We start from the raw sequence: 20,885 nt of genomic DNA, 5'->3' as shown, positions 1-20,885 counted from the left end.
ACTGCAATGTTGACTAACGTTTGTCTTTCTTTGTACAGAAAAGTCAAGTGAAGATTACATTAAAATCAAGCGTAAGTATGAATTTTCGACAAAGTAGCATTAATTGTTTCATACCTCATCCTAACTTACTCATAAAAAATGCACAGGTTCTTTAGCGGAAGCATTGCTAGCAATAATTTTAGCAACATTTGGGATGATGATGGTGATCTTGCTTGTTAAGTATGTAACAAGAAACGCCAGGGCTGGACGAAAGCTTCTTCGTTTGAAGCCAAAGGAGCTTGCTTCTAATTGTTCAGGTCTATATAGTTTCTCAAAAGCTGAGATTGAAAACGCGATCAATTTTGCAGAGGAGAAGAAATTTCTGGGACGTGGTAGTGCAGGGCAAGTGTTCAAAGGGATTCTTCCGAGTGGACAAGTAGTTGCTATCAAGCAAATTTATAGAAGTAATACGTCCGATTCTTTCACCAGAGAACTAGAGAATCTTTCAAGAGTCAGACATCCTAATCTTGTTTGCCTCTTTGGGTGTTGCATTGAGGATGGTGAGCAATATTTAGTCTATGAGTATTGCTCTGCTGGAAATCTAGCTCAACATCTTTTGAGTGAGTAGACTAGTACTTTGCTTTTCAAGATCTATCTACTTTGTTAGTTTTCACCCTTTTAATTAATTTTGTTAAAAATTTTTAGGGAAAGACAGGGTCCTAAGTTGGGAACAAAGGGTAAGAATCTTAAGAGATTGTGCACTTGCATTGAGGTATCTCCATACCTACATAGATGGCTACATTGTTCACAGAGATATTAAGGTAGCTAGCTAGTAAATTAAGTAATTATTTTTTCTCGTCAATTGAGTATTTCTTATGATCAATATTTACTTTTTTTGAATTACCATCCATGCAGCTTACAAATATCCTTTTAACAGAGGAATTGGGAGCAAAGCTATCAGATTTTGGGCTGGCAAAGATGTTGGGAATGGAAGAGAGCAAAGTGTTTACAGATGTAAGAGGGACAATAGGTTATATGGATCCTGAATATATGAGTAATGCAAAGTTGACTTGTGCAAGTGACGTTTATAGCTTTGGCATAGTAGCTTTACAAGTTCTTTCTGGCCAGAAAGTCATTGAACTTGATTTGGATGCCAGAGACCAACTAACAAGAAAGGTACTACTCCCTCACTTTTTTAGCCTTAATTAGAACTAATAAGCAATTATGGACACACAGCTACTGTGAATTGTGCAGGCGAAGGATGTGAGCATGCATAAACGGCCCCTAAAAGACTTTGAGGACCCGCGGCTAAAAGATGAAATAAACAGTGAGGATTTCGAGTCCATACTTCAAATAGCAGTGCTTTGTGTCGCCAAATCAAGCAAAGGTCGTCCAACTATCGATGTTGTCTTCGAGGAGATGGACAAAGTCTTGAAAAACACATTGTCCAACAAGGTAATTAACACAAATCAATGGAACAATTAAAAGCTTTTTGAAAGTTCTAACTTGTCGATCTTTGTGTTTTAGAAAGCCGCGGATCAAAGTGCATTAGCTGCAGTGAGGAAATCCCATTCAGTTGGTGTCCTCCCTGTCTGAAACATAGCACCAAAGTGTCTCTGTTTGTAACATGTTTTTGAAGGGTTCGTTATTATGTTGGGAGCAACTTTTTTATAGTTATAATCTTTTAAGATCGATGTACAGCTAGCAAAGGTGTTTCCATGGAGATCCTGTAGGTGAAACCACCTTTTGGTTCTTGAGAACATTTGTGATTTGTTGTATTATGTGGGTGTAAATTGATGATAAGAATGATCCCTTGTTGTTTGTCTGTTGTACAAAAGAACACTCTTTATTCTTCTTCTTTTTTCTAGTCTTAATTTGGCCTATGAGGTTTGCAAACTTGACCGCTTCAACTAATGCTTTAAACAAAGTACTTGGATATGGTGTTTTACGCTAAATCAGGCAACTTAAACTTTAAAATCACAAATTAAGACTCTATAACAGCTTTAAGTCCTCTCCCACTTAAAGCTAAATAAGGAGAGAAATGCCCCAAATCAGTACATTCCATTCTTAGCAAAGGCTCCTTCCAGATAATCTCTCGAAGCACCACACTTGAATACATATCACGTCTTTCATTCAGTTATTTGTCACCCGGTGAGCAAATTTTTCTTCGATTGTATTAAGGTGAATAAATCCTTTTTGGTCAGTTTCAGTGGTCAAATACATAGACAATCCTTTAAAGCTGCCACATATTTTCATTTAAACATATCAACTGAAGCTTTTACCTATTAGATAACTAACTTATTTAAAAATTATCAGTGATCTGCTTCAGCTTGTTAAAGCTGTCAACAATATCCCAGGGCCTAGTATTGCCAGATATTCTGCACAATTCAAGAACATAGGCCATGATACATTTCCATACTAACTATCCACCTTACTACTCACATCCATAGTTACATAATCCATTTTCTGATGGTTAGAATCTGGTAGACCTCGATGTATTAGCGCCTCAAATTTAGGGAAATTCAATATGGTAAGAGAACATGCAAACGTTTCAAGTCCCACCATCGTCCTTCATCCAAAAAAAAAAAAATATCCACGTACTTGATCTATAAAAAAAATCAGTCCACACGTACACGTGCTTGTTGTAAACCTAAAAGAATAAATTTATAGAAGTGGTCATACAATTCAATAGTTAATATTGAAAACCACCGTCATACTACTCTGGTTCCTTCAGATCTAGCATCTTCTCAAGAAATATCTGTGGTTCACGATGTAAAAAGACGCCATCATCTGCCTGATAAAAGTTCCAAATTGTTTTTGACAAATGCTTAAAAATAAAATTAAGCAAATTAAGTAGCTCTCACTTGTGAATAACATGATAACCATGGTAGCCATGCAGTTCTGACAATCTCAAGCGCAAATCCGAGCAGAAGAAACTCTCCTTCCCACAATGCGAGGAGTCAAAGATGTAGCTACCAATCTCATTCTTGAAATACGCCAAATATTTACTGAAAAACATTCTGAGTATGCTTTTACATGTGCTATTCATGTTCAAGATTTTGTGAGGAACATATAGACATGTTTACTCTGCCAATGATAGGGTAAAATAGTGGAAGAGTGCCGACTCTCTATGATTCCGCGTCAACTTTACTGTCATCTTCCATTTCTGAGCCATTTTCACCTCCAGAGATCATATTCATGAGTCTTCTCGTGGCTTGGCTAACAGCACGAGAAGTCTTCTTTGCTGCACCAGCTACAACTGGCTGCAAAGATATGGCTGGCAGATCTGCTCTCTCCTGAATCATTGCTAATGACACAATCAAACAGACACTAAGTAGAGTCTTAAGCTAGGAAGACATGATATGATCTACCTTTATAAAAGGAATATATTATATGAGAGAGATCATACACATTGTTTGCTGGTGAGCACGAGACCCAATTTGTCTGATTCCAGCTTCTGCTGCTTGCACAGCTCGAGCAGATTTGTTGACACCATCAGTTATCTCTTGGCTGATCATCACATGCACAATAACAACATTACTCTCCGGAACATGTATGAAGCAGCTGAAATAATGTTGGCCAGGTTTAATGAGTTTGACTGGTTAGATATTTTGATACTTAAAACATGAACCTTTATGAGCCGAGGGTCTTTCGGAAACAACCTCTCTATCTTCTGAGATGGGGGTAAGGTTTGCGTACACTTTACCCTCCCCAGACCCCACACCGTGGGATTTCACTGGGTATGTTGTTGTTGTTGTTGTAAAACATGAACCTTTAATACCCACAAGCTGCAATCCACCAAGTACCTGCTACCTCCCACCATCACAGGTACCAGGTAACTCTATCCACCAAAACTTAGCCAGAGTTGACAAGCCTTATTTTCGATTGTCTCACTGTGTTATCAGAATTGTTTTTGAATTTGACGAGGTCTCTTCTTAATTCCCATTTCCTCATGAGCTCTTAGTTGATGTCTAACATTTCTTTCTGTTTTCCTTTTCTTATTAACAGGTAAATACCTAGGAACTTCTTTCAACAAATAGCATGTTAGAAACCCAATGTCCAAGAAACTACCACGAATCTTGTATTTTTCCAATTAATTTCTTCTCTAGTTTCACATCTCGTAACCCTCTAGAAAACTGCCTTTTTCAACCCTAGCAATTCAAAAACTTTGTGATCTCCAACCTTCGCACATTAATCAATAGAAAACCGATCCTCAGACAATACAAATGATACTATTTTTGATTTCCCATAGTTACAAAAATTTGTTTGTGCCTAAGAGCATTACCAAAGCAGGAAGTCACGTCCAATTGTGCCTACCACAGAGGATTAGGAAAGGCGATCAAATCTAAAGGTAATATCTCAAAACCATTCAACAATGATATCAGAGAGTTGCAAGAAACTCTTAGTTAGCCACTCAACCCAGTTAGGTGGAGAGTAAGCTGGAATTAGTCTTGATCCAATCTGCTCCACCTGTACCTCACTGATGTTGGATTCACCAGACTCTGAATCCCAGAGGACACTTAATGTTCTTTTGATATTGAAGACCCAAGTACGTAAAGCACAGAAGAGCAATCAAAGCGGAAAGCTGTCGAAGAAATAAAATATAATCGGCTACTGCCATAGAGTTGATACAGCTCACTCTTCTTAATTCTACTAATTAATAAAGAGAGAAGAAAAAATTTCGTCCAGTGTACTTCCAGTTAAATTGTTTAGAGATTTCGTACCTTACTGTCCAAACTGTCCAAGGAGAATTATTAAGAATATAATGCTCTTACTATAGCTGAACAATACTTCCCTGAGATGGATTTGAATTTTTATCATGTCGTGAACAACTGCATTAATTTGCATTTCCTAGAGGATATGTTTCTATCATACATGATTCCGAGAACAGACTACAAGAAAAAAGCGAGATTAAAAGTTTTCGTAAATCGGTAAATGTGACAGAGGTATGAGATAAAACTTCTTTGCAGGAAGTGAAGATCTATGGAGAGTGGGATTAGCAGTGACACACAAGTAGGGCAAGGACGACAACAAACTAGGTTATGAGGTCACCAATTATGGTCAAATAAAGCCTTGTTTGAATCTTGAAACCCGAAAGGTGCCACATAAACGGGGAAGAAGGGAGCATATTATTACGTTGAAGCAACTTAGTCCTTGAGATATCTAGGGAATGATTATTCCCTTCGAAATACCAATACTATCTTGCTTCCAGATATTTCATATCTTCAAAGAACTTCATTGAGTTTATCCTAAAAGAAACTGGTCAGTCCACTTTTGAATGAGGAAGTTTGTTACCTTAAATCACTCAATTCCAGTGTAAGGTCACTGATCTCCATCCCAGACAGCCTGATAGCAGCCATTGTACTAGGAAGCTCCTCTCGAGCAGTATCTGCCAACTTTGACAGAGATATTGCTGCTCTACGCATCGCCTACAGAAAAAGATCAAATGAGTCGAACTATTGGCTCCACAATCACACAGTAATCAGCATTTTTCTCACAATCCATATCTTACAGGTCGTTATGTTAATTATTTGTGTTATGTCTCAAGTATCCATTTCTGAAAAGGCATGTGTAAAAAATGAGACCAAGTTCTATGAGTACTCCACTTATCCTTTTAATAAGAAGAGCAGATCTTTATGACAATTATTTTCATATCAAGCACAAGAAAAGAATGTCTTCCTTCTCAGTAGGTGCATATCCTTCAGATTTTAATGAAGAAACCTTTTTCTTTTGCCTCGGTGTAAGAACAGGCGTTTAGGCTTTGACTAGTAGGCAGATAGCGTTAGACAGTGTAACATCCGGTTGTAAGTTGAAAATCATGAACACAAGGACTACAGACAGAACTAAGTTTCTAGACATGATGTTTGTTTCATAAAATTCAGAAACAGGGTTGTATCTCTTTTTTTTTTTTTTTTTTTTTTTTTTTTTTTTGATAAGGTAAGATTTAAACAGGGTTGTATCTCTTAAATACCTTACATATCTATCTTAAATAAAAAGAAAAAAATAATGCAAGCAACAACCAATAATCTATCATTATATTACAATCTTTCAGTTGCACGGTAAAACCAACAAGTTCTTATACATAAAAAGGGCATACAGCCTTGCGTTAAACTTTGAAGCAACAAATAAGATGCTGAAGGTTGCTATGACTTATGAAGCTATTCTAAGAAAATCATAATGAAAAAGGGAAGATGACTACAAGATGGTTTACAGGACAGTCAGCATGGGGGTGGCAAGGAGAGGACAAAGAGGGAAGTTGACGAACGGTAAGTTCAAGATCCAAAGGGGGGAAGGTTAGATTATCCCTAAGGTTACTTAGTACTTAGGTCGTGAGTTCCGATCTTAGTAGCCTTTTTCCCATTCCGAGTAAGAACGTAGGTTTTTCCCTCAGTTTCTACTCTCCTTGCTTTAGCTAAAGAACTACCTTTAACTTTAAGTAGGACTCTAAGAGCTCTACCTTAGAATGAGACTATATTCCTGTGCAATCAGGTAATCGACTAAGTAATCCACATACATGAGAAAAGAGCATTTCAACCCTAGTGTACTTATCTACTTCATTGAAGGGAGAAGAATAACAAGGTCTGCTTCCACGGTAAGGATTGCCGTTTAGTCCAATCCAAGAGCAAACAAGGGATGGCTCATTTAGAAAGAACCTAAGCGAAGAGCATGGCAAATCAATTAAGATATAGAGAAAGCTCCAACAGTTAAATTTGATCAACCTTATTTAGGAACATCAATCAAAGACCTTGCTTACCGGATAACTTTCCTGCTTTCAACGAGAGTTTTTCATTTCCAGGGCAGTGGGCAACTTACGATGTAATTGATTCACAAACATTATGTTACAACGGATGGTGGGGAGTCATATCAGGTCAACGCTTAGCTTGTGAAACTTGGGCAGTATCTCTAAATGGAAAATGATGCAGTCTGATTGAAAACTTGGGCATTAATGGTGTTATTTGTGAGCAGCTTGCACACATCTCGATTATTACTCAGTCCACTAAAACTTAGGCAGACAGGACGAATTTCGAACTTAAGACCTCATGATTCTCCTTCGACTTCATTAACAACTACACCACACCCTTGGGTGCAACACATTGAGATCAATTTTGACCTTGATTAGCGCAATAATCAATATATAAAACAAACCTTCATTGTAAATCAATCTCTTCATTGTAAAGCTTAGAGGGTGCTCAAGTAGGACTACTCATGAATTAATCTATGTAGACTACAACACATGTGTACGTATACGTTATGATATTTTACTAAAATTAGAAAATCAATATAGTATACTCCTACAAATCAAATAACTATACGAACTTATGATGATAATTTTGGAGCTTGTATAACTGTTATACTTCGAGGTCTATTGAACCTTCTAAAGACTATTCACAACCCAAACTAATGCAAGAGAAAGAAGAATAAAGCTGAACTATTTCTCTATTTTAAGATTTTTTTTTGAGAAGGTAACATAGCATTCCTCATAGATGCCGGCGTCGCATGTTATGACAAGGGTGGAGAAGGCTTCTAACATGTTATGACATTTTAAAAGGGTCAAAAATGCCCCTAACATATTGAAAATGGTTCAAATTTGCCCTTCTTCCACCTATTGGACCATAATTGCCCTTAATGTTGATTTTGAGTTAAAAATGTCCCTCCTTCCACGTATTGGACCCCAATTTCCCTTTATGATTAAAAATGTAACTCCTTTTAACGTGATTATGAGATGACATGTAGATTTTTATTACTAGGTGGTATTGATTTATTGGTCCATGTGGATATTAGACCCAACCCATAAATAAACCGACCCATCTGAATTTATTTGTTCGGAATTGTAGGGGATGAATTTCTAAGAATCCACCATCGTTAAAAGGTGAAGAAGCTGAATTGAACCAAGATATGATACCGATTGTAGTTTGTGTTTGCAGCAGTTTTGAACAGAAAATCACAGCTTCAAATGAAGAAGACCAGGTTGTCTTTTGAATCCATTCAGTCGCAAAACATAATTCATCCATGAAACTGAGTACGGACAAATGATTTCTAACTGTTTTGGGTTAACCCGGATAGGTCAGGTTATTCACAGATGTGGCCACATGAGACTAATAAATCAGTGCCACCTATTTAATTAAAGCCCCACACATGCCATCTCATAACTCCGCTAAAACAAGGGGCATTTTAGCCCCAAAATAAACGTTAAGGGCAAATACGGTCAATAGGTGAAGGAGGGGCATTATTAACCCGAAAATTAACATTAAGGGCAGTATGATCCAATAGGTAGAAGAAGGGAAAGTTTAAACCATTTTCAATACGTTAGGCGCATTTTTGACCCATTTCCGTTTAGAGTTACAATTTACCTCACACTTCTTGTAGAGCCAAGTCTCTCAGCATTAAACTAACTACTAAAAGAATTTGTACAAGCTTCAATGACACTGACATCTCAGAAAATTATTTGTTCACTCCAGCCAAAAGGAAACTAAACTAAGAGGGTTGCACATAACTTTTTATATTGCATCCAATTATAACATTTATACAATATATCATGGCAAGACATTCTCACCATACACTCGAACAGAATCCCTCAACATATCCTCAGTAGCATAAAAACCTGGCTTTCACCTCAAAGCACACGCTTAGCTTCTATTTATTAGCATAGATGCCCGGCCTATGTAAGTTTCACGGAAAAGATTATACATATAAAATGCTTTACACAAAAGGAGTTGCAAACACCCTTCTAATATGATCTCTATAAAGGTAAGAAAATTAGGAATGCATAAACCAAAGAATTAAGAAATTGCCAAGCAAGAGATCAAGAGGACTCACAAATAGTGTTGGTACAGCTGCAACTACCAGACTTGTGAAAGCCACCGACGTCTGCATTTAACAATCATTAGCATCACCCATTGGCACCAAAACATAACAAAGAACATCTCATAAAATTTAGTTACACTTTCAAAATGCAATTTCAAAGACTATATTTAATTGGCACAACACATAGATAGACACCTTAACTTGGCCCCAACTGGCAACTAACCACTCCAACTTTGAGAATTCACATCTAAACACCTCAACTCGTCCCCAATGTGTCTCATGGACACCCGATGCTGACGTGGCACATTAATTTTGAAAGTGTATAGATGATCAGTTTGTAAAGTTGGAGTGTTCAACTGACACAGAAGACAAGTTGAGGTGCCTAGATGATCATTTTGTAAGTTGGAATGTTCAATTGACATTAGAGACCACATGATTTAAAAGTCTTCCTTTTTTTTTCTTAAACTACGTGCTTGACCAAACACCTCATATAATTTGGGATGCATCGAGTAAAATTTACTTACATTTTAAAAAGGGAAATTATGCTCTATGTCTATTTTTGAAAATATTTACGCCATGTAGCCCATATTTGTGTATAAACGCCTTTTATACACTATTATACAACATTATGTATAATGCTTTTTTCCCCCGGTATAATGCTGTATAATATTGTATGTGGCGTAAATATTTTCAAAAGCTGTATATTTTTGAAAATATCCCTTCTCGAAGAGTATTTCATTTGGAGGAAAAAAAAAAAAAAAAAGGTGCAGTCAACGTTTAAATGGCAAATATGAAGGAAAGAAAAGAATTTAATTAATTGTCATTACCGTGCAAGCGATGAAGGCTAAGAGAAAGAAAGCTCTGTCACTTAAGCTCAATTTGGGAAGGAACAACAAACTTGGTAGATTCTTAGGGCTTCCGATTTCAACCTTAAGCGATTCATTAACCTCATCAACGGTGGATGGTGATTTGGAGGAACAAATTGTAAGGGACAAGTTTGAGATTTTGTTGTTGAATCTCAACGAACAAGGAAATGAGTGAAACGTTGTCGTTTTAGGATGGGGATTGAGTGTGACGGTGGTCGGAGAATATGCAGTAATCACACTCAGCTTCATCACCTCTGTTTCAATGCTTCCCAACTAAACGGTGATTAATACTGGAGTATATTGTATTGTACTTCTATATAATTTGTTATTACATATAGCTAGGAAGGCTTAATGCATATCCAGCCTCCTAAATATGTTTGTTTTTTTATTTTGACACTTCAACTAAATATTATTTCTATTGAATTCCTAAATTCATTCTCAAATATGTCTATCAAACCATTTTATATTAGAAGCAAAATTAAATTATGGTAATGAAGTTGAAATAATATTTTAGACGTGTGATACGCTTTTCTTCAGGTCACGGATGTGTTAGTTTCTGCTGGTTCTGCTCTTTCACTGCCAACTTAATTAAGAGCTTATTCTTTTTTTCTCTCTCAATTCTAATTGCTAATTTTAGCTAAAAGATGGCATAATTAAGTTAAAATATATATTAGCATATTGCTACATTGAAGATAGAATACTATGTAAGTTAGATTGTGTTTGATAGACACACTTGAGGACGAGTTCAGGAGTTCAATAGGAACATCACCCAGTTAAAATGCCAAAATGAAAAAAAGGGACAAATTTAGGAGCTGCATATGGATTAAGCCAGCTAGGAACAAGTGATTAAGCTTTTTTCTAGTATGAAATTAGTAATATTTTTTTATATTACAAATTAAAAAAGTTGTTTATCATAAAATAAGTTATATCAGTGCAGGAAAGATTGTAAATGCAATTTTAACAAATACTAATTCCATGGTTTATTATTATTATCTATCCATATTAAAGTTTTTTCTGTATTTATCATATCATTTTTTAGTTCAAATTTATTGAAACTTTTCTTGTCTTTCTTTTCTGGATGCGAACAATGATGGGTCATTTAGTTAAGAAACAAGTTGTGTAGCGATTACTAATTAAGGGGCAATTTGCACGATTGCCTTATTTGGGGGTGGCCTTTAATTTGTACCCCTCAAATTGCTGGTCTTTAATTTTTTCCTTCACCTAAAATATCCAAGGTTCTGAGTTCGAACCCGCTCAATCAAAAATAAAAAAATTGCAAGGCTGAGTTTCGTTACAAAATTAGGCCTATAACTTTTGTAAAATTCTAGCATAGTAAAAAGATAACTTATAAGATAGACTTTTCGAGAAGCCTTGCTTTGCGATTTTTTTTTTTTGACTGAGTGAGAGTTTGAACCCAAAATTTAGGGATATTTTTGATCACTTTTTTAAGCGAAGGGTAAAAACTAAAGACCAGCAATTTGAGGGGCAAAAACTAAAAAACCAGCACCTTTGAAGGGCAATCGGCCGTGCAAAAGAAAAAAGATAATTAAGGGATTAGTAAGGATAAAATGTATGAACAGTATGAACAGTAATGCAAGAATAAATATTGCATTATTCATAATTCAAGGATTGAAATATGTTTTGTTCAGTTATTAAATAAATTGTTTAATTTCTTTTCATAAGCAAAATTATGTAATACATGAGGATTTTTTCATCATTTTAGTTAATTTAATCCAAGTATTACCGATTTTGATATTTTTATTCCACCTTCTATCTAACATAAAATACTGTAATACATAAATTCCTGCATAACATGTATAATTTCTATTTATACTGGCAAACAAAAATAACAACCAACCACTGCAATGCTAATCCTGGATTTTGTGCTGATATGAAAAAGATAACGAAACACTGCATTTCTAGTGTTGGATTCTTTAAAGCCTTGTAGATATTGAACTCTTATTATGCTAATTATGAATCTGATTACGTGATATGATGAAAGTGAAGTGCCGGTATGATTATAAATGCTAGGAATGAGTTGAAAAAAGGTTAAAATATCAAAGTATCAAAAAGATGTCAAAAATCAAAGTTGAAAATAGGGACAAGCTACAGGGCACTGCAAGGAAATATGGTTCAACCAAAACCAAGAAATATGAAATTTTATTAGATGGTGAACCTACCGTGAGGAGCTCACCTAAGCAGATCAAAGGTGATCGTGTTGTGAGCCCGCCGCAGAAAAGCGTTAGGTTGCTAAAATGCAGAGGCAATGCATTTTGAACTGATCGCGGGACCACTGCGAGGAAGGGGCCTGAGCTGACAACCACGCCCCGAGACAGAGGCGGACCCACGTGGTGAGGAGGGAGGGCACGTGCAGTCAGTAACTTCGGGAATTTTTTTGTATATAAATGTGTATATATACTGCGAAAACGTAATATATATTTAACTGTGCACTCTTTTTTTAACTATATAATAAGTGTGAGCCCATTGACGACGAAGGGTATTATGGTAATTTGGGTTGTGCAACTCTTTTCTTCCTCTATACACGTGTTCAACTCTAGACAGACCCTTTTATCTTCTTGTTTCCCACTTTGGTGCCTTATTCTCACTTTAGTGTTCCATCTTTCTTCGTTCTGCTTGCTATCTCGCTCTTTCAGGTGTGTTGTCATTCTTCTTTCTGTTTTCCTTCTGCTCAATTTTTGTTGTTTATCTTGTGATGTCTCCTTAGAACTCCTCCTTTTATCTTTTAGTATTTTTATGTGCTTCCTTCTGGTATTGTGTTTGGATTTCTCTTGCCTCTTGCTACTTTTTTGTTTACTTTGTGTTTTTCCTCTGCCTTCTCAACCATGCATGTGTTTTTATCTTGTTTTTAAAATAAAAAAAAAAAATTAGGGTCTGATTTCCTCTGACTTTCATCAAGTTGTTATCTGTGCTTGCATGTGTTAGCTACGGCTTTAAATAAATAGTAAAAATTAAGATTTCTGCTCTAATTTTATGTTGTATTTCGTACTGCAGATTTTGCTAATAATTGAGCTGAGTAAAATTTTATTGTTGTAATACTATGCTGGAATGAACGTCGTGGACTCGTGGTGAGCCGATTGCTACTTTTGAATTTTGTTTAGTTTCATTGCTAAATCTCTCTTTGAATGAAATTAGTGCTTCAATCTAAAAAGGCTTCATTCCTTGCTTTACCAATATTTTTTATTTTAATACTAGCTTTTAAACAACAATGGAGTCTAACCTTTATTGTTGAAGCTTCAGTTAGATATTTTTAGGCAAGGTAACAATCGCCTGTTCTTCTTAAGCAATATATCCACTCATTGGATTCCAAAGTCCAAATTTTCCCTAACTTTGTTTTTAGTCAGAAAGATTGTGCCTCTTTCTATTCCATATCTACTAAGTTGAATAACTGAAAAAAGAATTTACAATTTCTTGAGGGTGAGAATAGTTTTGGACAGGGGTGTACCAAAGAAAGCTCATCCTAGGTGTTCAATATTTATGAAGAAAGATGAGGGAACAGGTATAAAAGAGGGTCAGTTCTTCGGGGTTTCACGAAGAACTTGGTAGAGGCATGTATCTATCCATGTTTAGTAGAGGTATTCACATATTTTATATATCATTAAGACATGGCCCCTTCAATTTGACTATCCTAAGATTCATTTGGACATAGATCTAATGAGAATATACTAAGTTTCTGCAATTGCATGTTTATCTCATCATATTCCCTCCTTAAGATTGCAGCATGAGTTAATTGTGTGCAAATGTCTGTTTCAATTTTCCAAGTAAATATTTGTATTTGCTTATCGCTATTTTAGATGTAGCAATTTTTGTTTTTATTTTTTTTTTCCATGTTCTATGTTGTGTGAAATTTCTTTACCCTGAATGAGGTAAGGCGTTTAGAAAATACTGAAGGCTGCTTTTCCAGCTTTCACGGTTGAAAGTGTTGTCAGACTGGTGGAGGTTTTCTGTCAGAACTTAATTAGTGACGATTTGCTTATTTCTAATGTCTATTGCATGTAGCCCCTCGCCTTCAGCAGAAAATTGCAAGCTTTGAAGAGATATGGGTTCCTTCGTTGCATAATTTGGAACATAGGTACTCTGGAATTAAGCTCTGTCCTTACTCGAGTTATGCATTTTTTTTCTTCTTCTTTCACTCTAGGAGCAAATCGCTTTCAACTGAAGTCTAATTTAACAGCAAAATTTAATAAATTAATGTAAAATTCATGTGATAAGTTCTTAAAAGTTAAGGGAAAACGAACTCACCTTGAAGCGTCTCAACATTTTATAAACATAAATGTGAAACTTTAAACCAGCATATGCTAAAAATGGTAAGGAAAACAAAGAAAGACATGGTGTGCTCTGCTTTATGTACTCAGAAAGCTCCCTGGGCAATTTTCACTTAATCTTTTTTTTTTTTTTTAAAACGAGACTAAACTTTTAGATGACATGTCATTAGACACAAGATTGAAATAAATAAATAGAGTTAGGTACAACTAGCTCTCAGATGGAGGGAAGAGTAGAGGTGAAAACTTCAGTCTATGTGAACTCTATTGGCATAGCTATAGCTCTAAGTACGCAACAAAAACATCAGGGAATAGAGAAGTTCTCACTGCTTTTGAATTTAAATATGAATCCGCCCTTTTTTTAAAGGCGCACAATCTCACATGGGATGGGGAGGTCACTTGAGTACTCATCTAAGAAAGACAAAATAAATATGATGGATCTTGAAGCAGGGAAGCCCTAACTTTGAGTTTTATCTTTATTCCCTCAAAATCAGAAACAATGGTGCCCATTAACTCTTCTAGCTTGTGATGACCAGTATTTTATGTGCACGGCCGAACGTAGACTATAAGGTATGGGTTCATGTGAACCCCATAGGCTTTGTTCATACTCTATACTTGTATTAAGTAATTTATAAAATATTTATAAATATTTGACTATGAATCAATTCTTGTTCGTATCTATTAGTTTGAGGTCGGTATAGGAACCCATAAAGTTCAAATTTTGGATCCGCTAATGTCTTCCTACAGTAATACATGGAAGTTTGCTTTTCAGTTTCCCTTAATCTAATTGTTGTAAGGCACAAATTCACTTTCCTCTCCTAGAGTGAAGCTCTTTCTATATTTTTCAGTGTGCAAATTTTCTATATTTGCTTTTGCATTTGATGTATGGGGTAAGAAAATACTAAGTAATTAAGCTTTGACAAGGCATCTCATGCTCCATTAAGAGCGATGCTCATAACTGCTTTAGTCTTTTGGATATACTGGTTGCTACTTATGAAGATATACGTTCTTAGTTTCTTTAGGGAGTTAATGTTAGTACGGTTGTGTCGTTGCATGGTTCAGTACTTGGCCTTGCCGGGTGATTTCTGTACTTCTTCTAAGAATCAATATGAGTTGTATCGTTTTCACTGGGTGATTATGAGCCAACATAGAAGAGAGTTGACTTGGAAGAAATTGTAGTGTATATCATATGTTACTTAATTTGGATTTCTACATTTTGTACTTCTAAATTTTCTGTATGCTTTGACTTAATCAACCAAAAATGTGTTTATGCAAATGCAATCTTACCTATTGATTTTTATTGATATCTCAGTGACTGAAAAATGCTTGGCAATGCACTATCAATATGTCCAGTGTTGAGTATATCAAACTACTGCACCATTAGCTACAGTTATACAGTTAACAGGTAAGTTGACACTGCATTGAATTTTGCTCGTGTCTTTCATTTTTTTCCTCCAATTATTTTGAGAGTAGGCATGGAACTGTTTCTTTGTGCATTATGTTGTTATACAAAGCTTCACATGGATTGAATGTTTGTACGTTTCACTGTTATGTTATAACATCTATTATTTGTGTATAGAATTTAGTAGTCAGGGAAGAGACCTTTTTCTTTGTACAATTGTTTGCTTGGTAACTTGATTCTGTTTTAACCTTCAAATGTTGTAATTGGTTATAATTTGTGCACATAACAATATGTTTGTGTGTTTAAAATTTATTCTTCTTCTGCTGAAAGGAATATATTTCTAATTAGAATTTTGAAGATGAACCTTTCTCGATCGTTCTTCAATAAATTTCTAGGAAATTGGCTGAAGAGAGTAAAATATGTCTATGCTTAGGTATTATTCTATTGGATGAGAAGAAAACCAATAAGAAGCAAAAATGAAAGTTGTTGCTTGCTGATCAATTAAGACTTTTCATAGAATTCAATGGGAATTACTTTGCAAGTAGTTCATCATCAAAAGTTGCAGTTGAAGCTGGTTGACTTAAAAATTGTTGCAAAATTTGATCTAACAGCAAGTTATTCTTGACTGACACATGTTATTGGTGCTAAATACCTTTGGTAATTGAGTAGCTGTGTTTGTTGGTAATGAAGCCAAAGTGGAAAGGGTAAAAACAAAAAAAAAAAAAAAAAAAAAAAGAGCAGGGGGTAGTGTCATACTAGACTATAGCTTCAGTTAAGGCACGCTATAGTTTTCGGTGTGAACCATATATAGAAAGTTGCCTGCTTTGGCATGTCATTTGAGATTTGTTCATTTTCCACATAGTCCATGTGTTCAAGAAAGAGTTAAAGAAGTGTGTATATCTCCAAGGACTCTAATGTCTTTTACTTTGATGTAAAAAAAGGTCTGATTAACACAAACAAGTGGCACATATGACCGTGCCATGCACGGGCTATCTAGTCACAATATACTGATTAACACAAACAAGTGGCGCATATGACCGTGCCATGCACGGGCTGTCTAGTCACAATATAAGTGTATTTGGTGCACTATCTAAAGCCGTGGCTTTCCACAGCTTTGACCCAGGATCGAGGCCCTATTAGTTCTTTTTGGCACTGTATAATGTGCCTTTAATGACCCAACAAAATGATAAGCACCAAAAGATGTTCCTGGGAATCGATCCTGCAACCATTCGTAGAATATGCACAACATTAAACACTGAGCTATAGCTCTAAGTTGTTTAAAAAATATTAACATCTAAGTATTAATATTATATTACGACCCATATTTCTGGCCTAACACAACTATTATCTCCTCATTGGCAGTTTAGCTAGCACCTATGTTAAGATCCCGCGATGGTCTCGCACTACTAGAAGGGCATAACTCACGGGCCTCGCAGTGAAAGCACGTTGGAAGGATCCAATTTTCATATACGCGGGCAGTTATGGAGAGAGAGAAATTGGAAGATTTGAGAAAGTTCTTGAGAGCTTTGAAGAGGATTATGGCCAACTGTTAATGCACCATTAAGTGAAGTCGTTCCTCGGTAATATATTAATGTTTTTATTGATGATATGTACTTCAAGAATAATGAGGAACATAATAACCATGTGATAACAACATTGCAATATCCTTTTACTGATTCACAGGACTTTCTTGAGGAAACATATAAGGCTACCACCTTGCTAGAGGTGAAGGATCATCAATTTGTCAGATTAGTGGCCTATTAGTTGAAAGATGTAAATGACCTTTGGTTCAAGTGCGTGGGGAAGAACAGGACATAGGACACACCTTCAATGACTTGGGAAAAATTCACCAAAATATTTATTAAGATGGTTATTGCCGGGAGTGAATGTCGCCCTTCGGTACTGTTTGAGATTCTGAAGCAAGATGCCTTGTATGTCTCGGAGTACATTATCAAGTTTGAGCCCCAAGGTAATTTTATTTCAAACATTAAGACGAGGAAGATGATGCATACATCGAGGTACCAAGCGTCTAGTCTGCACTAGTTGTTAGTGAGCTTCCTGTCACCTCCAAAAAGTCCGCTTCAATTGTTCTTCCTTTGATTTTTTTCAAGAATCTATGGATTGGAATGATAATCTAATGTTAATCCTTTTTATTTTAATATAGTTTAATCATAGGATGCTTAAAAACTCACCTTGCAATATTTGGAGAAGCCCTAGGTTGTTTTCTCCTAAAAAAGTGGCCCAAAAAATAAGTGAGTTTGAAAATTTCAAGAAAATCCGGTTCTTATACAATATCTGCCCAGTTGGGGATATGCGGTCGTATTCTGAGTTTGCAGCTGCATTCTGGTCGCATACGCAAACCAGTAACATTTGAAAACTGACCTGAATTGCGAAGTGGGTTTGGGGGGTCGCATTCTGAGTTTGTGGCTGCATTCTGGCGTTGTCCCAAACATGTTTCAGTAAAACGGCATAACTCTTTGCTCGCAACTTCGTTTGAGCTCCACCTTATATCGTTAGAAAGATATTTCAAAGGCTACAACTTTCATGTTTTAAATTTTCTCAAATTCTTTACGTAACTTCACGTAAATAGGCTGGAAGTCAGGCCTACCGAAAACTTAGTCGATTCTATCGAATCTTACGCACCCCACTATTCGTGTTGATCGTAAAACAACTATTTTCAACCAAAATCATCTCGATAGGACTTCATATGTCTAAAATGTCACATTAACACTCATTTAACACACACACCTAATCCGAATTTACGGAGTGTTACACTTCCAAATGTCTTGACTGACGAGCTTCCAAGTATTCCGTCGTGCTTAGCACAGTGCTAAGTCTAATCTTCAGAGATTTGCAAACACATGTAGGGAAACATCAATTTACGCTGAGATGATGCATGGTGGGCCGAACCTAAGCCTGTCAATCAGTTTTGGTTAACCGGTTCAAACCGGTAACCAGATCGATAAAACCAGTTTACCGGTTCCGATTAACCGTTTAATACTATCCGGTCCGGTTTCGATATTTTTGGGACCGGAACCGGACCGGTTAATCCGGTTAAACCGGTCAATTTTTTTTTTTTTTTAAATGTAGCCGTTGGGACATTGGACTGGACCGTTGGCCAACGGTCCATTTGCAAAAATGGTCGTTGCCAAACGGTTTCAAACTCCCCTTTTGGCCCTCCCAACCCCCCCAAACTTTTTTTTTAACACTTTAACCCATCCCCCACCCCTATATAAACCCCTCTCCATTTTCATTTTAATCCACACCAATTCACTCTTCTCTTTCTCTCAATCTCTCAATTATAGTTACTTTGCAACAATTAGTCACTTTAAATTTCTCTCAATTAAATATTATAAAGTCTTATTCTAGTTTCAATTATTAATTTTGCAATTATAATATTGTTGGTGGAGTTGGTGATTTTGCAACAATCCGAAGTAGCTTTGGTGGATTTGCAATTCTAGTCGCCTTCACTTTGTTGGAAATTAGTCCGGCAATTTGGTACCTTCGTTCCAACTCTATCTTTATTTTTCGCTATTTAATTTACGCAATTTAATTCTAGCAATTTAATTTGTTGCAATTTATTTTCTTGTGATTTATTTGAGTGTGATTTAAATTAATTCTATTTAATAATGGCGAAGAGATTTAGACGTGGTGCCGGTAGTAGTGGTATTGTTAGGGGTGGGTTTAATGAGGAAACATTTGTGAACGAAACACCTAATTTAGGTATTGATGTTGGTGGAAATAATCCACTTTTAGATCATGAGGCAATGCAACAACATTATACCGACACTTTTAATGAAATTGATGATGAAACACAAGCCCCCGAAAATTCCATAGGAGATACAGGTCCTGCACAATCACATACACAAGACAAACCGCCTAGAACTCGTAAGCCAACCGCTAAAATTTGGGGATTTATGACTAAGAATAAGGACAGACAAACAGCTACATGCAATATATGTAAACAAGAATTTGTTTTTAAGCAACAAACTAGTAAGGATGGTGGAATGGGTACATTAACGAATCATATGAAAAATAGACATAAGGATGTTTGGGGAGAGCAAACGGGTTCAAATCTGGGGGGTGTTCAAATGACGATAGACCCACAAACCTGTAAAAAAATTAAGTATGACAAGAAAAAAGAGCGTGTAGAAATAGCTAAAATGGTAGCTTATGATTTTTTACCATTTTCCTTTCCTTCGGGTTTGGGATTTGTTACTTATATTCAATGTTGTTATAATCTGTTATTTGAGGGTATTCCTAGAAGTACTTGTAGAGCGGATGTTATAGATTTGTATAAAAAATATAGATTTTATTTGCGCCATGTATTTAATTCTTTAAATTGTAATGTTTCTCTTACCGCCGATTTGGGTCTTAGTCTTAACAAGTTAGATTTTTTTTTGCTATTACATGCCATTGGGTTGATGATAATTGGGTGATGCAAAAAAGAATTATAGCTTTTTTATATGATGAAGGGAAAGGTCGTCACGATGGAAAAATTTTAGCGGATTCAATGTCTACTATTATGAGATTTTTTAACATTTATAGAAAAACACTTTGTATTACTTTAGATAATGCTTCTAATAATACAAAGGAGGTTGGTCTTTTAAAAAGGGAATTAAACCCTCCGCTAAAAAATATTTTTCATGTGAGATGTAGTTGTCACATTTTAAACTTGATTGTTAAAGATGGTCTTGAGTGTTTTGAAGATTCTATTCAAAAAGTTAGAAATGCGGTTGCGTTTCTTTTTTGTAATGCTAATAGGGCAAAACTGAGAGATTTTAAGAATTCTTGTGTGGAAAATGGCCTTAGACCTAAGAAAATTCAAGTAGAAGTTGAGATTAGGTGGAACTATACTTACGTTACAACAAGCATATGAGCATAGGATTCCCATACAACAAGTTCGCAATCATTTTAATACGAATAATGATGATTGGTTAAATATTAGCGATTGGGAAGATGTTAAGGAATGTGTTGAACTCTTACAAATTTTTTATAATGCAACTCTTGCTTTTTCTAGACAATTCTATCCACGGTAACCAGAATTTTACCCTACTTAGCGAAAATAGCTAGAGTTTTACAAGAGTATAAATATAAATCCGGTTATCAAGCGACTATTTTTAATATGACAATAAAATTTAAGAAGTATTTTTTTCCCATCCCAACTTTATTTATATTGGGTTCTATTTTAAATCCTTGTTTAAAAATGTCTTATACTAGAGCATTGGTTAATCAAATTTATACTTTTTTAGAAGTTGAAGAGGAAGTTGAACCATCTTTAGCTGAAGCCGAGCTCGCTATTGATGCCGAGTTTTGAAAAGTTTTTAGTCATTATTATAATTTGGAAGAAAATGCTACACTCGTTGCTCTACGCCCTACTACTTCTCAAAGTAGCAAAAAGGGCTTGTCGGGTTTGTCGCATTTAAAAGTTTTACATTCACATCCAACTCCTTCTTATAATGCAAACTTTGATGAATATCACCTTTATTTGATGTAGCAAAATGTAGATATCCACCAACTAGATGATTTGGACGTCTTAGCATAGTGGAAGAA

General features: G+C 35.7%; 2 protein-coding genes and 1 long non-coding RNA gene across 7 annotated transcripts; 2 read left to right on the top strand and 1 right to left on the bottom strand.

The window, feature by feature from the left end:
• The first annotated feature begins 75 nt into the window (after window positions 1-75).
• LOC132059558 (putative serine/threonine-protein kinase) lies at window positions 76-2,493 on the top strand. Its single transcript, XM_059452184.1, has 5 exons — window positions 76-599; window positions 685-800; window positions 895-1,155; window positions 1,234-1,434; window positions 1,507-2,493. The coding sequence occupies exons 1-5, from the start codon at window positions 194-196 to the stop codon at window positions 1,573-1,575; spliced, it is 1,053 nt and encodes a 350-aa protein (XP_059308167.1). The 5' UTR covers window positions 76-193; the 3' UTR covers window positions 1,576-2,493.
• Window positions 2,494-2,524: 31 nt separating this feature from the next.
• Window positions 2,525-10,007, bottom strand: LOC132059559 (uncharacterized). Of its 3 annotated transcripts, XR_009415639.1 has the most exons (6): window positions 9,612-10,007; window positions 8,797-8,847; window positions 5,275-5,408; window positions 3,389-3,543; window positions 2,844-3,286; window positions 2,525-2,737 (listed from the first exon to the last, which is right to left on the bottom strand). XR_009415639.1 is itself a non-coding variant. In XM_059452185.1 (5 exons), the coding sequence occupies exons 1-5, from the start codon at window positions 9,897-9,899 to the stop codon at window positions 3,108-3,110; spliced, it is 807 nt and encodes a 268-aa protein (XP_059308168.1). In that variant the 5' UTR covers window positions 9,900-10,007; the 3' UTR covers window positions 2,525-3,107. The 3 variants fall into 3 exon arrangements, 2 of the variants coding, with proteins under 2 accessions (XP_059308168.1, XP_059308169.1); XM_059452185.1 differs by having other exon boundaries at window positions 2,525-3,286; XM_059452186.1 differs by having other exon boundaries at window positions 2,525-3,286; window positions 3,389-3,489; window positions 9,612-10,004.
• Window positions 10,008-12,192: 2,185 nt separating this feature from the next.
• LOC132059557 (uncharacterized) lies at window positions 12,193-17,079 on the top strand. Of its 3 annotated transcripts, XR_009415637.1 has the most exons (6): window positions 12,223-12,304; window positions 12,663-12,736; window positions 13,668-13,740; window positions 15,243-15,335; window positions 16,695-16,912; window positions 17,016-17,079. It is a non-coding gene; the product is annotated as an uncharacterized LOC132059557 (long non-coding RNA). The 3 variants fall into 3 exon arrangements; XR_009415636.1 differs by having other exon boundaries at window positions 16,695-17,079; XR_009415638.1 differs by lacking the exon at window positions 12,663-12,736 and having other exon boundaries at window positions 12,193-12,304; window positions 16,695-17,079.
• Window positions 17,080-20,885: the final 3,806 nt, after the last annotated feature.

The sequence above is a fragment of the Lycium ferocissimum genome, chromosome 6 (assembly GCF_029784015.1).
Source record: "Lycium ferocissimum isolate CSIRO_LF1 chromosome 6, AGI_CSIRO_Lferr_CH_V1, whole genome shotgun sequence".
In the NCBI taxonomy this organism is placed as follows: domain Eukaryota; kingdom Viridiplantae; phylum Streptophyta; class Magnoliopsida; order Solanales; family Solanaceae; genus Lycium; species Lycium ferocissimum.
The sequence above is the reverse complement of the archived record's forward strand: the minus strand, read 5'-3'. Positions and strand labels throughout refer to the sequence as shown.

Bases quoted from the DNA above. Each gene is read 5' to 3' on its own strand.
- LOC132059559 (XM_059452185.1), bottom strand. From the start codon at position 9,899: ATGAAGCTGAGTGTGATTACTGCATATTCTCCGACCACCGTCACACTC. The intron at 8,848-9,611 runs GTAATGACAATT...TGTTAAATGCAG, and splicing joins TAGCCTTCATCGCTTGCACG to ACGTCGGTGGCTTTCACAAG. The intron at 5,409-8,796 runs GTGAGTCCTCTT...CTTTTTCTGTAG, and splicing joins CAGCTGTACCAACACTATTT to GCGATGCGTAGAGCAGCAAT.
- LOC132059558 (XM_059452184.1), top strand. From the start codon at position 194: ATGATGATGGTGATCTTGCTTGTTAAGTATGTAACAAGAAACGCCAGG. The intron at 600-684 runs GTGAGTAGACTA...AAAAATTTTTAG, and splicing joins TCTAGCTCAACATCTTTTGA to GGAAAGACAGGGTCCTAAGT. The intron at 1,435-1,506 runs GTAATTAACACA...TTTGTGTTTTAG, and splicing joins AAAACACATTGTCCAACAAG to AAAGCCGCGGATCAAAGTGC.